Raw genomic sequence first — 20,142 nt, 5'->3', positions numbered from 1 at the left:
TTCCTGCATTTCCTACCACAGGCCTCGGTCTTCCCCATAAGTATGTATTCGCATCGGTATGGAGCGGGTCTCATGTTTACTTATATAGGTATTTTAATTTAATTGCTTCGCAACCAACGCAGTAGCTGCTATACCCAACACTATGAAGCCCAGTTCACGATTCATTTGTCCCTTGGATGGTGTGTAGTACTGAGCGAGTGTGGGTTTATTGAGCGGTTCCAATTGTTTACCAGTTAGTAGGTAGTATTCTTTCATTGCTTCATCGACATCGTAGAATGTTTTAATGGCATGGTTTTCACGCTTGAGTTGTTCGTTAATAAAATCGATCCTCTGGAGGCGTTTTTTAACGTACTCGTCCTGTGCTCTTTGTAATTTCTCAGTAGCGAGATCGTGTCGCTTCCTTTCTTCCTGTATTTCAGCCGCGTGATCATCTCGTAGTTTCGAGAAGAGGAAATTACTCCCGGAAAATGCCAGGGCATTCACTAACGCCCCACCGACCATCATAGCTATCGTGGCCATCCCTATATTTATTTCATTATATTATCAGGTATTATTCCTTGTTTTACTAGGATGTCTTTTGTGGCCATCGCCATACCAAGGTTCATTATGAGCATACCCATATCCTGCAGGTTGAAATCTAGCTTGATAGTTGGTTGTTTAAGCACCATTTTAGTCAACCGAGCGTACCCTACGGCTAGACTGGCGACCACTGTGGCGTGGTATGCGTCGTTGACGAACGTTTTCCCCTCAGACATTATGTATATGATATAAAATATTAAAATTATAACATGATATGCGGGTCGACGGTGGGGGTACCCCCCACACCCCCAACAGTGGGGGTTACCACCTCAGGTACCACCTCACGTCCCTCACGTGTATATAACCACGAGATAGCCAAGGCGGCAGTTACACCTACAGCCAACAACAGTCGGGGGTTGGCCACTTTATGTTGGTTACACCACCGTTTTTTACCGGCAGCTACTCTCTTAGGATTCTTCTGCCTGGTTACTGTTGAAGTGGTCTCCACCGTCACCTCGGGACTCACTGTTGGGGGTGGGGTCTCCTCCATCACTGTGTCCACTGGGGTTTCCTGTGCAGCATCCATCTATACTATTATTATTATTCTTTCTCTCAAATTGACAATGTTTTGCCGTGATAATCGCCGCCGTCACTGGAGCCAACAAAATACCATATTTGTGGTACAGCCCGCAGCTGATAGAGCTCACGGCGTGTTCGATAAAAGGGTCTTTCTCGAGGTCTTCCCACAGGTAAAGTCGGCGCTCTGGTGGAATGGGAAGGAAGTGTGATACAATACCGGTGTATATCTGGGTCATAGCCGATCCTATTGTCTTTGTCATTTCTGCTCCGAGCCGAGACTCGTATCTAGCGTATAGCTTATCGATTTCTTCGGCTGACATTTTGTGAATTTTATCCGGGGTGTAGTCTCCAAAGTAATGTTTGGCTTTGCCACCAACAGCCAACGCCACCAGTTTCTCTCGCTTGGGGGAATCCCCCACACCCCCAGTGGGAGAACCCTCCAACGACAATTGTTCGAGCAATTCCTCACACTCCATCTTATAATATAACAAGTAAGATTTAGTTTTAACTATATAATACCCGATGCAGACAAAACACAGAGAAATGAAGGTTAAGTTGCACACGACAAATACTTCAAATATCATAGCTATATACTTAGCTTTGCTTAGCTTTGCTTAGCTTTGCTTAGCTTTAGCATACTATATATGCTACTGGTTGGTCGGTCTTTAGCACGAGCTTAGCGTGTTTAGTTTCAGCGAGCTGTTTCTTTACCCGTTCCCGTTCTAATTTACTCATCACATCGTTCTCTCTCAAACACTCCTCGAACGAATCCCTGTCCTTACAGTGAAATAAGGCCACCCATCGCGTCTGCTCCCTGAGGTCTTTCAACACCGAGTTGAACTTCTGCGTTAGCACCCAGACGCTGTGATTTGCATGCCGGCCGGAGAAGGCCAGGTACGATAGCATGTCTCTCTTTTTTGTTATCTCGCGATTAGCGCTGCAGTCGTCTAGTATGAACAGCGTCGGTTCCCCTTTAAATTTCTCGTGAAGAGCTTTCAACCAGTCCTGCAGGCGTGTTCCAGGGTCGATTTTGTGTACGTCCGGGTCCGTCATCACCCAAGGTCGCGCGTACGTTTTATTCATGCTCAGAGTAGGGCACATGATAACGATGTTATCGAACACATCCTTGTAGTAACCCTCCAACATATCCAACACGAAAACGGTCTTCCCACAGCCAGTCTGCCCGCACACTATGGCGCAGTGTGGGTCAGTGGGTAGTTGTGGGTACCCCTGGGGGTCTCCCCCACTAGTAGATGGCTTGCACGAATCTCCCATTGTCTATATTAAGTTGCGCGTCCATAATAACGTACAGATATAATTTCAACTTACCAGCGGTTTGAGCCTTCTTAGTAATCTGGATGGTTATCCCTTCGCTGCCGTTATCTATACGGCGCCCGCTACCGTGCAGTTTATCATCATCCGTGGATCGCATGTCCAACCATAGGGCGTACTTGGTGGTCAGGTATTCACCGATCTGCACGGAGCCGAGGTCCAGGTCCTTTGTTATATAATCCCCCACTGGTAGCTTTTTTATCTCATCCCACTGCTGGTGTGGTCTCATACCATGACTGAACAGCTGGTTGGGCACGCCCTCGATGGTAACTTCCACCTTTTCAATCTCGGGGTTGAAAAACTTCTCGCTGTCCCTCCGGAATGGATCGTAATCCTCCACGGGGACGACCAGGATACCTTTCATCGATCGCGCCGGCACGTTCAGGTTGATATTCCACACAGTGTCGCTCTTATCTCGCACGACTGATCTATGCCTCAGTACGCGATCGTACAGGATGGCCATCTTCCCAGAGTACTGGTTTCGAACCTGCCTGGCCAGCTCCGGGCTAGTGACCATGTCGAACTCCAGAGAGATGTTGTCTATGGTATAACTAGCCTCATCACCGTTCGGCGTACGCACTACTTTGCTATAGTCGTTAAACGTGAGCTCGTATTCGAGCCTATCACCCAGCGCGGCCTGGTAAAACGGCGCGTGTCCCGTGAGCAACCTGAAGTCGAGCGGCACGCAGAATCGATTCCCGTATGCTAGAGCGATGGCCTTTTCACCGTCCGATAGCTTGTCTTGCTGGTCTTGCGTGAAGACATACCCTATGCGCGCCCGGGTTGATTTGCTGATGCCCTGGTACACATCATTGACTCGTTCTCTCTCGCTTTTCCAGAGATCCCTGTAGCAGTGAAACACGTCGCTGTCGTCGATGCTCAGCACCTCGTTACCGCTGATCTTGACGGTCGTTTTCTTGATGATGGCTCGACCCACGTTCCGCACTAGCTCGCGTTTGTCGTTGTCGGAGGTCAACGTGATATTGAACGCCAGTCGAACAGTGCCTGGTACAATGAGGTCATTCTCACCAAGGTTTGGAAATCTAACCAGCAGAGTTTGATTCTGGTCTATCTTGCTGGGATTGTTGGTGATGGTCACCGACTGGCGCACGGCTCTGGCTCCTAATGGCTCTCTCAATCTTCTGAAAGGATCTAATTTTCTGCCGTACATTGTTATATAAAAGAAATATATTTTTAATACTAATGGATGAAGACATAGATATGACGGAGATGCCGGGCGCTAGTGCCCAGGCATTCGATGATGAGCAGGAGACCTCATTTACTAGTTCACCATTGAACCAAGAACTCTTGGAAACAACGGTAAATGATTATTACGAAAGTTTAAGAAGAGATAAAAACTACGTTGAACCACAGGGTCGATACCATAAGAATTTTTTTATTGATACAAAGGGTGTTCTACGCCTTAAGTCTGACCCAGGGGTTGACCTCTTTAACAAGAGCAATAAAAAACCACTGGCCTTGTCAACTCTAGCCAGCCGCCATGGTGTCGAATTTATCCGTGAACATCTAAACATGCATGATTACGGTGGTGCAATACCTAAGGCCGTTAAAGAAGATCTGCAAGCTACCAGATCCCACCTCACCACTAGAGATGAAATGACACCACAGCGTGCTACAGAAGCCTCGGACAGCATAGAAAAACTGTTGAGCACCTACTGGGACAAACCGTTACCGGGGTTTGACTTTCCGGTAAGGGAACTGCGCGGCTTAGACGAAGCCGTGAAACGCGTGCGTGGAGAACTCGTGAACAACATGGGGAAACTGAACGAAATCGACGTGCACATCGCTAGGGAAAAAACCAAACTCAACGAAACTGAAAACGATGATATGAAGCGTCGTATCAATGAACGACTACGTGATTTAGAAGACGAGAGACGTACACGATTGGAATCCGCTTCCTCGAATCGTGAACAGCTTCGATCCCAGATCAGTCGCATTCGGGAAACAATCGATAGAATACTGAACGAGGATACAACTTTAGCCAAAAGGATTCGGATATTGTTCCGGGAGCAAGGGATCACCATCGCCAGCATTCTGACTGCATTGGGTTTCATTATATCAACCCTGGTGGTGTCACTGACAGGGGGAACCCCCACACCTGCCGGCGGGGGAACTCCCACTCCCACAGGCGGTGGTGTTAAAGACTGGATAAAAAAACTCGGGGAAGGCCTAGCTAAACTGGCTGGTAAAGCCGCCGAAGCCCTTCCCGGCATCCTGGGTAGCATCGTCTCGTGGTTGTTGAGCGCTCTGTCTAAAACTGCCATGTGGCTCAGTCAAAACCTGTGGGCAGCCATCGTCGCCGTGGCGGGTCTGGTGTACGTAGCGGCTAAGAAATCTTTAACCAAATAAGTCCCAAAGTTACCCCACCAACCACCAGGGCCGTTTTATTATCAATATGCTGCTGATAGGGGGGTACCCCCACATGTATATGGGTGTGTGTGGGGGGCACATGAACTTTAGACTCCGGGGGTGGCGCCACTATACCCTTTTCACGTGGTGGGATGTGTGGGATATAGGGGGTGTTAATATCGGGGTTGATACCCAACTTTTGGTCCGCCGTGGCTATGACTATTTTGTTGTTATAACCCACCACTTTTTTTATTCTCAGTTGCATATCACTCGGAGCCATGTACAACCCCACGCCGAACACGTAATTGACTTTCGATCTGGCGTATTCTAACACGTTTTGGTAACGGTCGATGGCCCTCGGGAGATCAACTGGAGAATTGATAGCATCATCAACGTTGGAAACGAATTGTGTCTGAGCGTCGTAAGCAGTTCCCTTACCGAGGATGTTGGAACGCGTCATCGACTGCGCACCCAACAGCGCCCACACGTACGTTCGAATCGAGTCGTTCAAGCGTATTGTACCAGCACGAGTGAATTCTTTCGATGTTTTTGAGATCATTTTAGTCCAGGCTGTGGCTGCATCAGGATTGGTTTGCTTTATACAGCTGACATGGATCTTTTCATTCGTTGTGGGGCCTGTAAATGTATGACGGTTTGGGTTGTATGAACCATCTTTAGAACCGGCATAATATGTTCCGGACCTGTAGAAGTACACGAGAACTATACCGAGACCATGGTTCACACCAGGAAGGCGAAAGTCTTTATTCGTTGGAATCTCAAACTCCCCACAAACACGTTCATAAGCGCGTCTATCATAGGGGTTATTCGTCATACTCCACGCTTTATCTTGGGGAAGAGGAGCACTTATTTCCTTCAATATTCGTCTCGTTTGATAATAAATATGAAACAAAATAACCGCCTTACTCAGTTCGTCTATACCGTAGTCTGGTGTCACACCCGACCCTGTCGTCGCACACCACACAGCAAAGTTGAGTTGGTTCTGCCAAAATTGCATTGGGTTTTGATTCCAGTTTACCACCGCCTGCGCGTTATTAACGGACACGATATATTTTTCAAAGATATTAATAAAGGTTGTTTTAAACCCCGTACCATCTGCATTCACCACGATTTTCAAGTGTGCTAAATCCATATTATAATATATAAATTATATATTATAATATGTACATAACACTTCCAGGAATAACGAGCGGTGAGGCCGTTCAGCTGACGCACGCGATTGATAACACGTCAGGTCAACTCGAAGCCGCACTCTGCGATATCACCTACCTACCGCAATGGACTAACATCAATATCAGCAACAATAAGCTGTTCGTCAGTGGAACTCGCAGCCAGATAACTGACAGCTACTACAGCGTGTGCTCTCTAAACGACGAGGTCTTCAAACCCCTGGGAGCCGAACTCAAGATGAACGACTCAAACGGCACAGTGGTGTTAATCAACAACGGAAGAACCTCCTTGAGGCTCGGCCGACCATTAGCGAGGATACTCGGTATGTCTCCTGACGAGATAAAACCAACAACAACCGTCACAGGCACGAAGTTACCCGACCTAGTACCGTACCGAGAGCTGTACATTCATCTCGATCAGGTGAGCACAACGTACAACATTCAAGGAGGTCACCCTTCCACTATACTGAGAGCAGTGCCGGTGAAAACTGAGAAATTCAACGACGGTAGAACCGAGTCGTTTTCACCACGGCAGTATAAGAGATTAACCCAGGGCAACATACCTGAGCTGACAATATCGGTGTTAGATATAAATCATAATCCTGTAAATATAGGATACCTCAGCTTAACGCTTCATGTAAAATGACCAGCGCACAAGGGCCCGGAGTGAAAAAATGCGTCAATATCGGGATCTCCGACCTCGGAGACACGCGCGGTTTCGACGCTCCCGGAGTAGATGGTAAATCGTACGCCTTTCAACTGAAAAACAACATTTACAAACGCGTTGAAATCCCCTCCGGTGGAACCCTAAGTGATATGATAGATACCACAAGAGCAACAGTCAACACTAAGTACGCCCTTGTCAACACCGGTGATAATAATTGGATAATATACCCATCGTTCGGGGGTAAACTGTTCGACTTAGACGATGTTGAGAGCACTACCGTCGTCCAAAACAAACCATATATGCTCGTCTTCACCGAAGATGACAAATGGGTGTTGTTACCCGATAACGACGACTGGTTTCTCAATATTAGACTCGTCTCCCCTTACGTGTTTACGGATAACAAAGACAACCACCTAAACAAAGTCGTGAACAATGGAACCCTGCTCGTGGCTTATGTCCCAACTCAGAGACGTAGCGTAGTCGTCAGCCCAGTCAACACTATGGCAGCCCACATGCTATCGAGTAAACCGGCCATACAAAACGTGACATTGCAGTTGGTGTCTGAATTCGAAGGCGTGGTCAAGATACTAGAGAGTCTACCAGCAAACTCAACACTGATCATCAAAGTCTACCTAGGGGAACCATCGGGGAATGATGTCGAGATCGTGAAGGGAATCAAACTCGGGTGGGTGAAACGACACCAGTATCAAGTTTGCAACGTTTACATTTTGTTGGAGCCGACACCAGTATGGAGGGGGTCAACGTGATCGTGGAAAACAAGATATCACTAACCAAGATCTTCCTGCCTGACAACATACACTTCATGGGTATGAAGTTAACCCCTGAATTATTATCAAAAAACCAGTTGGAAATTATATCGTAATAGTATAATAATGACCAGTCATCGTCCCAACACTACGCTTAACGACCTAGGAGACACGGAGGGCTTCGATCAGCCTGGTGAGGAAGATGAATTATACATCCTGCACTTCAAAGGCAACGTGTACAGACGGGTGTCGTTATCAGATTTAAAAGAGCCTAAATGGCTGCTCAACTTAACAATCACCTCACCTTATATCACATTAAAAGAAGAAAAGTGGGGGTACATCTCTAAGATTAGGAATAACGGTATCTGGCCCGGGGATTTCATTACGGAAAATAAAGCAACAGTCTCGATAGATTCTCGTATTGGAGAAAAAAGTGGGTTAAGTTCTGACACAGAAAGTAAATTAACATTTAGCAGTAAGTTTTTTTTACCCAAGGAGCATCTTGATCAAATAAACTACCTCTACACAATCATCATAGAAGTCGTCTTTACGTATTTTAACCAGGAAAACTCCTCGAAAGGATGCCAAATTTTACCCGGGTTGACAATACACTGGTATAACGAACACGTAGGTCAATATTGCCGTATTGTTATACAACGGAATGACCCGGGGGGTCCTATAAACCGCTTCATAAGCCTCCCTGGGGTTTTTATTACAACAGAAAAGTCTATTGGCTTCACACCTATTATCATTAATTATGATCTATCCCTTGTAGGCTTCAAATTCATTCGTGAAATATTAACTGAAACCCAATTAAAATATTTTTCAAAATATATATTATAGATGGGTCTGTACCCAGTCGTAGAGGAAGTAGCGAAGACGCTGGAAACCGTAGATGGGTTCCGCTTGAGGCAGTTATGTGATGTGAAACGTCAACTAGAACAAGACCGTGACACGCGGAAAGCACTATGTAAAAAGTATAATAGAGCTTTCAATATCGTGGACGGGGCTGACACTACCCTTATGGCAACCAGCATGGGACTAGGGGCGGCAGGTGTTGGATTGTTGGCTACCATCGTGGCTGCACCTATAGTGCTAGGTATTGAAATAACGGCTGGGGTGGCAGGGTTGGCAGGGTTGGCGCTTAAGTTAGTATCACGCAGGCTTAATCGTAAGGCATTGAAACACGACGAGATCAGGGTTCTGGCCGAAGCAAAGCTGAACACAGTGAGTGAGCGAATTTCCACGGCACTCTCTGACAGTAAGATCTCAGAAGAGGAGTTTCGTTCAATCCTCTCTGAACTCAAAAAATATAACGGAATGAAACAAGATATTCGATCCAAGTCTCGTAAGTCTGCTATCAGCGAGGACGAGAAAAAAAGTACATAGAACAGGGGATACAAAAAGCCCAGCAAGCCTTTATTATGAACACCAAAGAGATCGTAGGCGGTTCACGTTAAACTGTTTCATCGATATAAACATAACATAGGGGAACACGAGGGCGATAGTCGTAAGCGAGCCACCGATCCTATATGGTCAGTCAAAACTTACAACATAGATAAAGTGGATATGAAAGCCGACGAACCTAACTTGTACTACTTGAGGGATGGGCCTGGTAGGGGATTTGTAAGAGAAGAATTATTGATCATACCGTACGGCACAGTGTTACCTCCAACCAACACAAAGTAGGCATAGTAATTACCGCCAACTTTTTTGTAGTAGGGGTAATAGTAGCAAGAGCTAATGACCCAACCAAAGCCTTATTTAGTAAATAAGGCTTTGTAGAGACATTTCTTGAAAGTGGTCCAGCACCCCTATTCCCTATACTACTACATGACTAGTGCAGGTGAAAAAATGCGTCAATATAGGGATCCCTGACCTTGGGGACACGCATGGATGTGATGACCCTGGAGTAGGCAGCAAACTGTACGCCTTTCAACTGAAAAACAATGTTTATAAACGTTGGTGGTAGTACCCTAGGTAATATAGTTGATAGCTCAGGAGTGGCCATCATCACTCAGTTCAATGTAGTCCAAATCGGTGATGATAGATGGTTGATAGACCCATCATTCAGCAAGTCTACCCTCTTAAGTCAACTGGTTTCTCAACATCACCACACCGTATATCTGATAAAAAGAAGTGGTTATGTCTCCAAAATTAGGAACATCGGGATCATTCTCACATCTTTCATTCCGAATTCTGATGTAAAAGTTTTACAAATATCAGCAGGCAGCAGGCAGCATATTGGTTCCAGACGAAGATAGGGGAATTTTAAGGTTAGAATGGTCTGGTCACCAAGGTTTTTACTTCGACATACTTACCAGTACACTCATCATATCTCGTAAACACTGAGGGGACTTCAGACCAAAAATTTTTTTTATAATGTTATGATAACCCAGGAAGACAAACACAATGTCCAAGACAGTCGTTTCAACAGTGAGAGAGAGAGAGACTTGAGGGGGTTACTATTTCGTTTTCCCTGAAATTTTTTATTTTGATTTCCCTGAAATCTGCCTGTATGATAATCTACCCTTTATAAGCCCCAAATATGTTAATATGATTTTAACAAAAACCCAATTAAATTTTATCTCTCAAAGTATAACATACACATGGATTCCGGTTGAAAGAGTTATGTGACATAAAGCACCCTCTACAGCAAGACTGTGCTATGGGTTAGGGTTAGGGTTAGGGTTAGGGTTAGGGTTAGGGTTATTCCGGTTGAAAGAGTTATGTGACATAAAGCACCCTCTACAGCAAGACTGTGATATGGGTTAGGGTTAGGGTTAGGGTTAGGGTTAGGGTTATTCCGGTTGAAAGAGTTATGTGACATAAAGCACCCTCTACAGCAAGACTGTGCTATGGGTTAGGGTTAGGGTTAGGGTTAGGGTTATTCCGGTTGAAAGAGTTATGTGACATAAAGCACCCTCTACAGCAAGACTGTGATATGGGTTAGGGTTAGGGTTAGGGTTAGGGTTATTCCGGTTGAAAGAGTTATGTGACATAAAGCACCCTCTACAGCAAGACTGTGATATGGGTTAGGGTTAGGATTAGGGTTAGGGTTAGGGTTAGGGTTAGGGTTATTCCGGTTGAAAGAGTTATGTGACATAAAGCACCCTCTACAGCAAGACTGTGATATGGGTTAGGGTTAGGATTAGGGTTAGGGTTAGGGTTAGGGTTAGGGTTATTCCGGTTGAAAGAGTTATGTGACATAAAGCACCCTCTACAGCAAGACTGTGATATGGGTTAGGGTTAGGATTAGGGTTAGGGTTAGGGTTAGGGTTAGGGTTATTCCGGTTGAAAGAGTTATGTGACATAAAGCACCCTTTACAGCAAGACTGTGATATGGGTTAGGGTTAGGGTTAGGGTTAGGGTTAGGGTTAGGGTTAGGGTTATTCCGGTTGAAAGAGTTATGTGACATAAAGCACCCTTTACAGCAAGACTGTGATATGGGTTAGGGTTAGGGTTAGGGTTAGGGTTATTCCGGTTGAAAGAGTTACCATAGAGCTTTCAACTTCATGGATGGGTTCGATACCACCCTTATGACAGTCAGCATTGGGTTAGGGGTGGCAGGGGTTGGATTGTTGACCACCATCCTAGCTGCACCTATAGAGCTGGGCATTGAGATAACAGCTGGTGTATACATCAGGGTTAGTAGGGTTGGTGTTAAAGTTTGTTTCTTGTACATTGCTTTGTAAAGTATTGAAACATGATGAAATTAGAATTCTGGCTGAAGCAAAGTTAAACATGATAGGTGATCATGTTTCTACTGCGTTAACTGCCAACAAAATCTTGGAGGAGGAGTTTCATTTGGTGTTGTCTGAAATCACAGAATATCACAGAATGAAACAAGAGAGTTGAATCAAGTCAGGGTTAGGGTTAGGGTTAGGGTCAGGGTTAGGGTTAACAATCATATAAACCTGAAGTGTGTATTATACCACCGACAGAAAATAAGGGAACCAAGAAATTGAATGTAGATGACTTTGACTGTGACAGGGTCCGTTATCGTGGCGTATCTCCCAAACGCAACAGCCAATGACAATGGAATTTCGCATAATGCATGCCCAGCACGTGCTACACGTGCATACAGAAGTTAACTCCTGTAAATGTACTGGAGAAGTCGCAATCACTAATGCAATAGAGATTGACACTTACTGACAGAAATGCCTCCGAGGTTGCCCGGCAGATGGGTAAATCAAAAAGTGTAATTTCACGTCTGTGGGATAAGTACCGTCTAACGGGTGGGGTTGTAACGAGACCTGGGCGTGGTAGACCAAAATCAACGACACCACGACAGGATCGTCTCATTACGTTAATTGCTCTACGCGATAGGTTTAAATCGGCCCCTGCCATCAATAGAGAATTCTGCACACTCACTGGAAGACGCATTTCAACCTCAACCATTAAAAACTGACTCTATCAAGCTCGTCTGAAAGCAAGACGGCCTTTTAAGGGTGTCACCCTTTCAGCTCACCATAAGCGCCAAAGATTGGCATGGGCTAGGTAGCATCAGGGACGGGCTATGCGCCACTGGCGTTACACCATGTTCTCTGATGAGTCAAGGTTTTGCCTACGATTCACAGATGGCAGAAAACGTTGTTGGCGTCGGAGCGCGGAGCGATATGCCAGAGCAGCAATTCTTGACCATGATCGATATGGAGGTGGTAGTGTCATGGTTTGGGGTGGGATTACACATGACAGACGATCAGATTTGGTTATCATTAACGGAGCCATGACTGGTCAGCGATACGTTGACCAAATATTGTGTCCTGTTGTGGCTCCATTGGCTAGAGTTATCGGCCGAAATTTTGTATTCCAAGATGATAATGCCAGATGGCCCCGAATTGTCTCCGCTTATCTCCGACAAGAAGGTATCCAGACATTGGACTGGCCCTCTAAGTCCCGAGACCTGTCCCCAATTGAACATCTCTGGGACGTTCTTGGTCGAAGGGTGTACGCCAGGGACCCAGGACCCACCAACCTGGCCCAGCTTGGTGCAGCTCTCCAAGAGGAATGGCGGACAATACCACGGGCAACCATCCGGAAATTGATTAACAGCATGCCTTCAAGGTGCCGTGAATGTGTTGCCCAACATGGTGGACACACCAGATATTGAACTTGACGCCTAAAATTGATTTAGTGGATATTTAAAGCAGTTTCAAATTCGCTATTATTTCATTAGTTCCCTTATTTCTTGTCGGTAGTATATATATATTAGGTCACCTCTTCTTGTCCCAGAATAACCTCATTTGAGGTTTTTGTTTGGTTGGGACAGGTTTACTTTTTGCTAGATATATGATATATGAGTCTTAGAAATCAGTTGAAAAATATCATTCAAGATAGAGATGTAGGTGTGAATGTTTACCCAAGCAAGATTGAAACTGCAAATCTCAGATGTGTAGGCAGCTGCTCTACAACCCAGCCACTGGGTGGGGTTTAAATATTTATTTATAGTAAGTGTTATTAAATTGATTTTCTGTGCGCTTCAGTTATTGTTATGTAGCTTCATTAGATAATTATCTGCATTGAGCTTATCCACCATTGATAATATATGTGTTGGAGAAAACACTTCTCCTCAGTTTTTGTAGACAATATAAAATCATTGGGGTCGAGAAACCTCATGGAAATCCCTTGCCCCCAGAATTTCCCTCCCTCTTTGGTTCAACATTGTCTACCAAAACCTTGAAGGCGTCTTTTCTCTAATACAAAGAACTTTTGTTACTGCCAGGAGATGATTGTTTCATGTGGCTATTTTGACAAAATTGTATTTTTTTAAAATTACCCTCTGATGTAGCTATTACTTTTAGTATCAAGTTCTGTTACATGTATATTCATGGTTGGCAGTCAGGGTATTAACAATTATATTTGACAAAAAAGTGCTGTGGATCAGAAATAAGTTTCCCAAAACAAGGGAATCAAGTGTTATCGGTACTAATTTACATGAGTGTTATCACTGATAGGAATGGTTCTGAAATAGACTCATCAAAGAATGTGCAATATAAAAACAGCTGATGCATTGAGTTGTTGATTTCATTTTTGTTGTTTTTATGCCTGTATTCCATGGCAGTGTTGCATGGTGGGTAATGCCAGGGCAGCAGAGGTTCTGATTGGTGGAGGTGCCTACGTGAATGCCAGGGATGATGACTGGTGGACACCTTTACATGTTGCCTGTTACCATGACAACGTAGAGCTGGTGAAGCTGTTGCTAGGGAGTGGTGCGGATATCACTTTGATGGACGTCGATGGCAACTTTGTGTTTGACCACATAATGCATGATTTTGAGGTGTATGACATAATCACACAACAGAAGGATGAAATGGGTGAGTGCTTGCTACAGCAGGATGATCTGGGTGAGTGCTTGCTACAGCAGGACGATCCGAGTGAGTGATTGCTACAGCAGGACGATCCGAGTGAGTGATTGTTACAGAAGGATAAAGTGGGTGAGTGCTTGCTACAGCAGGATAGTCTGGGTGAGTGATTGCTACAGCAAGATGATCTGGGTGAGTGATTGCTACAGCTGAATGAACAGGGTGAGTGATTACTACAGAAAGATGAAGTGGGTGAGTGACTGCTGCATAAAAGTAGTTTTTTCCGAAAACTGATCAAGTATTCCTTGTAAAATGAATAGTAAATAAAATATCAAAATGAGTTCTGAAATGTGTTAATGCTACAAAATCTCCCTACATCCGACCAGTGATTGTAGATGATGGGTGTTGGGGGTGGAAACGAGGGTGGATTTGTGCATGTTGGAGGTGGGGACAAGGATGGAGCCATGCGTGTCGACAAAGGGGTCAAGGGTGGATAAGTGCGTATCAAGGGTGGGGAAAATGGGGGGATCAGTGTGTGTCAGGAATGGTGACCAGAATGGATGTGTTGGGGGTGAGCACCAGGGTGGGGCGTGTTGGGGAGGGGGTTTAAGGTGGAGCAGTGTGTGTTGGGGAGGGGACAAGGATGGAGAAGTGTGTGTTGGGGGAGGTGGGGAACGAGGGTGGAGCAGTACCTGTTGGGAATGGGAACACCAGTGGATCAGTGCATGTCAATTTTTTGGGAAGAGGGTATAGCTGTGTGTGTTGAAGGTGAAGCTGTGTGTATCGGGGTTGGGCATGAGGGTGAAGGACAGTGGTGGGACTGTTAATTTGAAAATTGGTCTCATGAATCATCACATACCTGTGATTGGGGTGTGGATTGAAGAATTTCACAATTATCTCCACAAAATTCTGTCCCTACCTACCTCACTCACTTACTGCATAAATCAGGTCTGACACCCAGCCAGCAGGTGGATCTGCGGAGAGAGAGATGTCATGTGCTGTATGCTGCTGTCCAAAAGGAACTTGATGCTGGACAGAATGTCAATGCTGCATCCAAAAGAGGCATCACTTGGGTAGGTGCATAGATACAGTGGTCCAGGGAGACATCACTTGGGTTGGTGGACAGATACAGTGGTCCAGGGAGACATCACTTGGGTTGGTGGACAGATACAGTGGTCCAGGGAGACATCACTTGGGTTGGTGGACAGATACAGTGGTCCAGGGAGACATCACTTGGTTTGGTGGACAGATGCTGTAGTCTAGGGAGACATAGACTGGGCTGGTGGATACGTACAGTTGTCCAGGGAGACATCACTTGGGTAGGTGGACAGATACAGTATTCCAGGGAGACATTACTTGGGCTGGTGGACAGATATAGTAGTCTAGGGAAACATCACTTGGTTTGGTGGACAGATACAGTATTCCATTGAGACATCACTTGTGTTGGTGGACAGATACAGAGGTCCATTGAGACATCACTTGGGTAGGTTGATAGATACAGAGGTCCATTGAGACATCACTTGGGTAGGTGGACATATTCGGTAGTACATTGAGAGATCACTTGGGTAGGTGGACAGACACAGTGGTCCACTGAGACATCACTTGCGTAGATGGACAGATACAGTAGTCTAGGGACACGTCTTTCGGTTTGGTGGACAGATACAGTAGTCTAGGGAGACATCACTTGTGTTGGTGGACATAAACAGTGGTCCAGGGAGACATCACTTGTGTTGGTGGACATATACAGTGGTCCAGGGAGACATCAACTTGTGTTGGTGGACAGATACAGTAGTCCAGGGAGACATCACTTGGGTTGGTGGACAGATACAGTGGTCCAGGGAGACATCAACTTGTGTTGGTGGACAGATACAGTGGTCCAGGGAGACATCACTTGGTTTGGTGGACAGATGCTGTAGTCTAGGGAGACATAGACTGGGCTGGTGGATACGTACAGTTGTCCAGGGAGACATCACTTGGGTCGGTGGACAGATACAGTATTCCAGGGAGACATTACTTGGGCTGGTGGACAGATATAGTAGTCTAGGGAAACATCACTTGGTTTGGTGGACAGATACAGTATTCCATTGAGACATCACTTGTGTTGGTGGACAGATACAGTGGTCCAGGGAGACATCACTTGGTTTGGTGGACAGATGCTGTAGTCTAGGGAGACATAGACTGGGCTGGTGGATACGTACAGTTGTCCAGGGAGACATCACTTGGGTAGGTGGACAGATACAGTATTCCAGGGAGACATTACTTGGGCTGGTGGACAGATATAGTAGTCTAGGGAAACATCACTTGGTTTGGTGGACAGATACAGTATTCCATTGAGACATCACTTGTGTTGGTTGATAGATACAGTGGTCCATTGAGACATCACTTGGGTAGGTGGACATATTCGGTAGTACATTGAGAGATCACTTGGGTAGGTGGACAGACACAGTGGTCCACTGAGACATCACTTGCGTAGATGGACAGATACAGTAGTCTAGGGACACGTCTTTCGGTTTGGTGGACAGATACAGTAGTCTAGGGAGACATCACTTGTGTTGGTGGACATATACAGTGGTCCAGGGAGACATCAACTTGTGTTGGTGGACATATACAGTGGTCCAGGGAGACATCACTTGTGTTGGTGGACATATACAGTGGTCCAGGGAGACATCAACTTGTGTTGGTGGACATATACAGTGGTCCAGGGAGACATCACTTGTGTTGGTGGACATATACAGTGGTCCAGGGAGACATCAACTTGTGTTGGTGGACAGATACAGTGGTCCAGTGAGACATCACTTGGTTGGGTGGACATATACAGTGGTCCAGGGAGACATCAACTTGTGTTGGTGGACAGATACAGTGGTACAGGGAGACATCACTTGTGTTGGTGGACATATACAGTGGTCCAGGGAGACATCAACTTGTGTTGGTGGACATATACAGTGGTCCAGGGAGACATCACTTGTGTTGGTGGACATATACAGTGGTCCAGGGAGACATCAACTTGTGTTGGTGGACAGATACTGTGGTCCAGGGAGACATCACTTGTGTTGGTGCACAGATACAGTGGTCCAGGGGGACATCACTTGGTTTGGTGGACAGATACAGTGGTCCAGGGAGACATCAACTTGTGTTGGTGGACAGATACAGTGGTCCAGGGAGACATCACTTGTGTTCGTGGACAGATACAGTGGTCCAGGGGGACATCAACTTGTGTTGGTGGACAGATAAAGTGGTCCAGGGAGACATCACTTGGGTTGGTGGACAGATACAGTGGTCCAGGGGGACATCACTTGGTTTGGTGGACAGATACAGTGGTCCAGGGGGACATGAACTTGGGTTGGTGGACAGATACAGTGGTCCAGGGAGACATCACTTGGGTTGGTGGACAGATACAGTGGTCCAGGGGGACATCAACTTGTGTTGGTGGACAGATACAGTGGTCCAGGGAGACATCACTTGGTTTGGTGGACAGATACAGTGGTCCAGGGAGACATCACTTGTGTTGGTGGACAGATACAGTGGTCCAGGGGGACATCAACTTGTGTTGGTGGACAGATAAAGTGGTCCAGGGAGACATCACTTGTGTTCGTGGACAGATAAAGTGGTCCAGGGGGACATCAACTTGTGTTGGTGGACAGATACAGTGGTCCTGGGAGACATCACTTGGGTTGGTGGACAGATACAGTGGTCCAGGGAGACATCACTTGGGTTGGTGGACAGATACAGTGGTCCAGGGGGACATCAACTTGTGTTGGTGGACAGATACAGTAGTCCAGGGAGACATCACTTGGTTTGGTGGACAGATGCAGTGGTCCAGGGAGACATCACTTGGTTTGGTGGACAGATACAGTGGTCCAGGGAGACATCAACTTGTGTTGGTGGACAGATACAGTGGTCCAGGGAGACATCACTTGGTTTGGTGGACAGATACAGTGGTCCAGAGAGACATCACTTGTGTTGGTGGACAGATACAGTGGTCCAGGGGGACATCAACTTGTGTTGGTGGACAGATAAAGTGGTCCAGGGAGACATCACTTGTGTTCGTGGACAGATAAAGTGGTCCAGGGGGACATCAACTTGTGTTGGTGGACAGATAAAGTGGTCCAGGGAGACATCACTTGGGTTGGTGGACAGATACAGTGGTCCAGGGGGACATCACTTGGTTTGGTGGACAGATACAGTGGTCCAGGGAGACATCAACTTGTGTTGGTGGACAGATACAGTGGTCCAGGGAGACATCACTTGGGTTGGTGGACAGATACAGTGGTCCAGGGAGACATCACTTGGGTTGGTGGACAGATACAGTGGTCCAGGGGGACATCAACTTGTGTTGGTGGACAGATACAGTAGTCCAGGGAGACATCACTTGGTTTGGTGGACAGATACAGTGGTCCAGAGAGACATCACTTGTGTTGGTGGACAGATACAGTGGTCCAGGGGGACATCAACTTGTGTTGGTGGACAGATAAAGTGGTCCAGGGAGACATCACTTGTGTTCGTGGACAGATAAAGTGGTCCAGGGGGACATCAACTTCTGTTGGTGGACAGATAAAGTGGTCCAGGGAGACATCACTTGGGTTGGTGGACAGATACAGTGGTCCAGGGGGACATCACTTGGTTTGGTGGACAGATACAGTGGTCCAGGGAGACATCAACTTGTGTTGGTGGACAGATACAGTGGTCCAGGGAGACATCACTTGGGTTGGTGGACAGATACAGTGGTCCAGGGAGACATCACTTGGGTTGGTGGACAGATACAGTGGTCCAGGGGGACATCAACTTGTGTTGGTGGACAGATAAAGTGGTCCAGGGAGACATCACTTGGGTTGGTGGACAGATACAGTGGTCAGTTGAGACATCACTTGTGTTCGTGGACAGATACAGTGGTCCAGGGGGACATGAACTTGGGTTGGTGGACAGATACAGTGGTCCAGGGAGACATCACTTGGGTTGGTGGACAGATACAGTGGTCCAGGGGGACATCAACTTGTGTTGGTGGACAGATACAGTGGTCCAGGGAGACATCACTTGGTTTGGTGGACAGATACAGTGGTCCAGGGAGACATCACTTGTGTTGGTGGACAGATACAGTGGTCCAGGGGGACATCAACTTGTGTTGGTGGACAGATAAAGTGGTCCAGGGAGACATCACTTGTGTTCGTGGACAGATAAAGTGGTCCAGGGGGACATCAACTTGTGTTGGTGGACAGATACAGTGGTCCTGGGAGACATCACTTGGGTTGGTGGACAGATACAGTGGTCCAGGGAGACATCACTTGGGTTGGTGGACAGATACAGTGGTCCAGGGGGACATCAACTTGTGTTGGTGGACAGATACAGTAGTCCAGGGAGACATCACTTGGTTTGGTGGACAGATGCAGTGGTCCAGGGAGACATCACTTGGTTTGGTGGACAGATACAGTGGTCCAGGGAGACATCAACTTGTGTTGGTGGACAGATACAGTGGTCCAGGGAGACATCACTTGTGTTCGTGGACAGATACAGTGGTCCAGGGGGACATCAACTTGTGTTGGTGGACAGATAAAGTGGTCCAGGGAGACATCACTTGGGTTGGTGGACAGATACAGTGGTCCAGGGGGACATCACTTGGTTTGGTGGACAGATACAGTGGTCCAGGGGGACATGAACTTGGGTTGGTGGACAGATACAGTGGTCCAGGGAGACATCACTTGGGTTGGTGGACAGATACAGTGGTCCAGGGGGACATCAACTTGTGTTGGTGGACAGATACAGTGGTCCAGGGAGACATCACTTGGTTTGGTGGACAGATACAGTGGTCCAGGGAGACATCACTTGTGTTGGTGGACAGATACAGTGGTCCAGGGGGACATCAACTTGTGTTGGTGGACAGATAAAGTGGTCCAGGGAGACATCACTTGTGTTCGTGGACAGATAAAGTGGTCCAGGGGGACATCAACTTGTGTTGGTGGACAGATACAGTGGTCCTGGGAGACATCACTTGGGTTGGTGGACAGATACAGTGGTCCAGGGAGACATCACTTGGGTTGGTGGACAGATACAGTGGTCCAGGGGGACATCAACTTGTGTTGGTGGACAGATACAGTAGTCCAGGGAGACATCACTTGGTTTGGTGGACAGATACAGTGGTCCAGAGAGACATCACTTGTGTTGGTGGACAGATACAGTGGTCCAGGGGGACATCAACTTGTGTTGGTGGACAGATAAAGTGGTCCAGGGAGACATCACTTGTGTTCGTGGACAGATAAAGTGGTCCAGGGGGACATCAACTTGTGTTGGTGGACAGATAAAGTGGTCCAGGGAGACATCACTTGGGTTGGTGGACAGATACAGTGGTCCAGGGGGACAGCACTTGGTTTGGTGGACAGATACAGTGGTCCAGGGAGACATCAACTTGTGTTGGTGGACAGATA

The 20,142-nt window shown here is 46.6% G+C and overlaps 1 protein-coding gene across 1 annotated transcript in view; it reads left to right on the top strand.

Moving 5' to 3' along the window:
* Positions 1–20,142, top strand: part of LOC137269884 (unconventional myosin-XVI-like) — a 268,971-nt gene that overhangs the window by 17,608 nt on the left and 231,221 nt on the right. Inside the window, exons 4-5 of the mRNA XM_067803717.1 lie at positions 13,486–13,738; positions 14,675–14,799. Coding sequence (XP_067659818.1) covers positions 13,486–13,738; positions 14,675–14,799 — 378 coding nt within the window. The remainder of the gene's footprint in view (positions 1–13,485; positions 13,739–14,674; positions 14,800–20,142) is intronic.

Source organism: Haliotis asinina, unplaced genomic scaffold (assembly GCF_037392515.1).
Source record: "Haliotis asinina isolate JCU_RB_2024 unplaced genomic scaffold, JCU_Hal_asi_v2 scaffold_18, whole genome shotgun sequence".
NCBI lineage: Eukaryota > Metazoa > Mollusca > Gastropoda > Lepetellida > Haliotidae > Haliotis > Haliotis asinina.
Note: the sequence above shows the minus strand (reverse complement) of the source record. Positions and strands in the feature narration are given on the sequence as shown.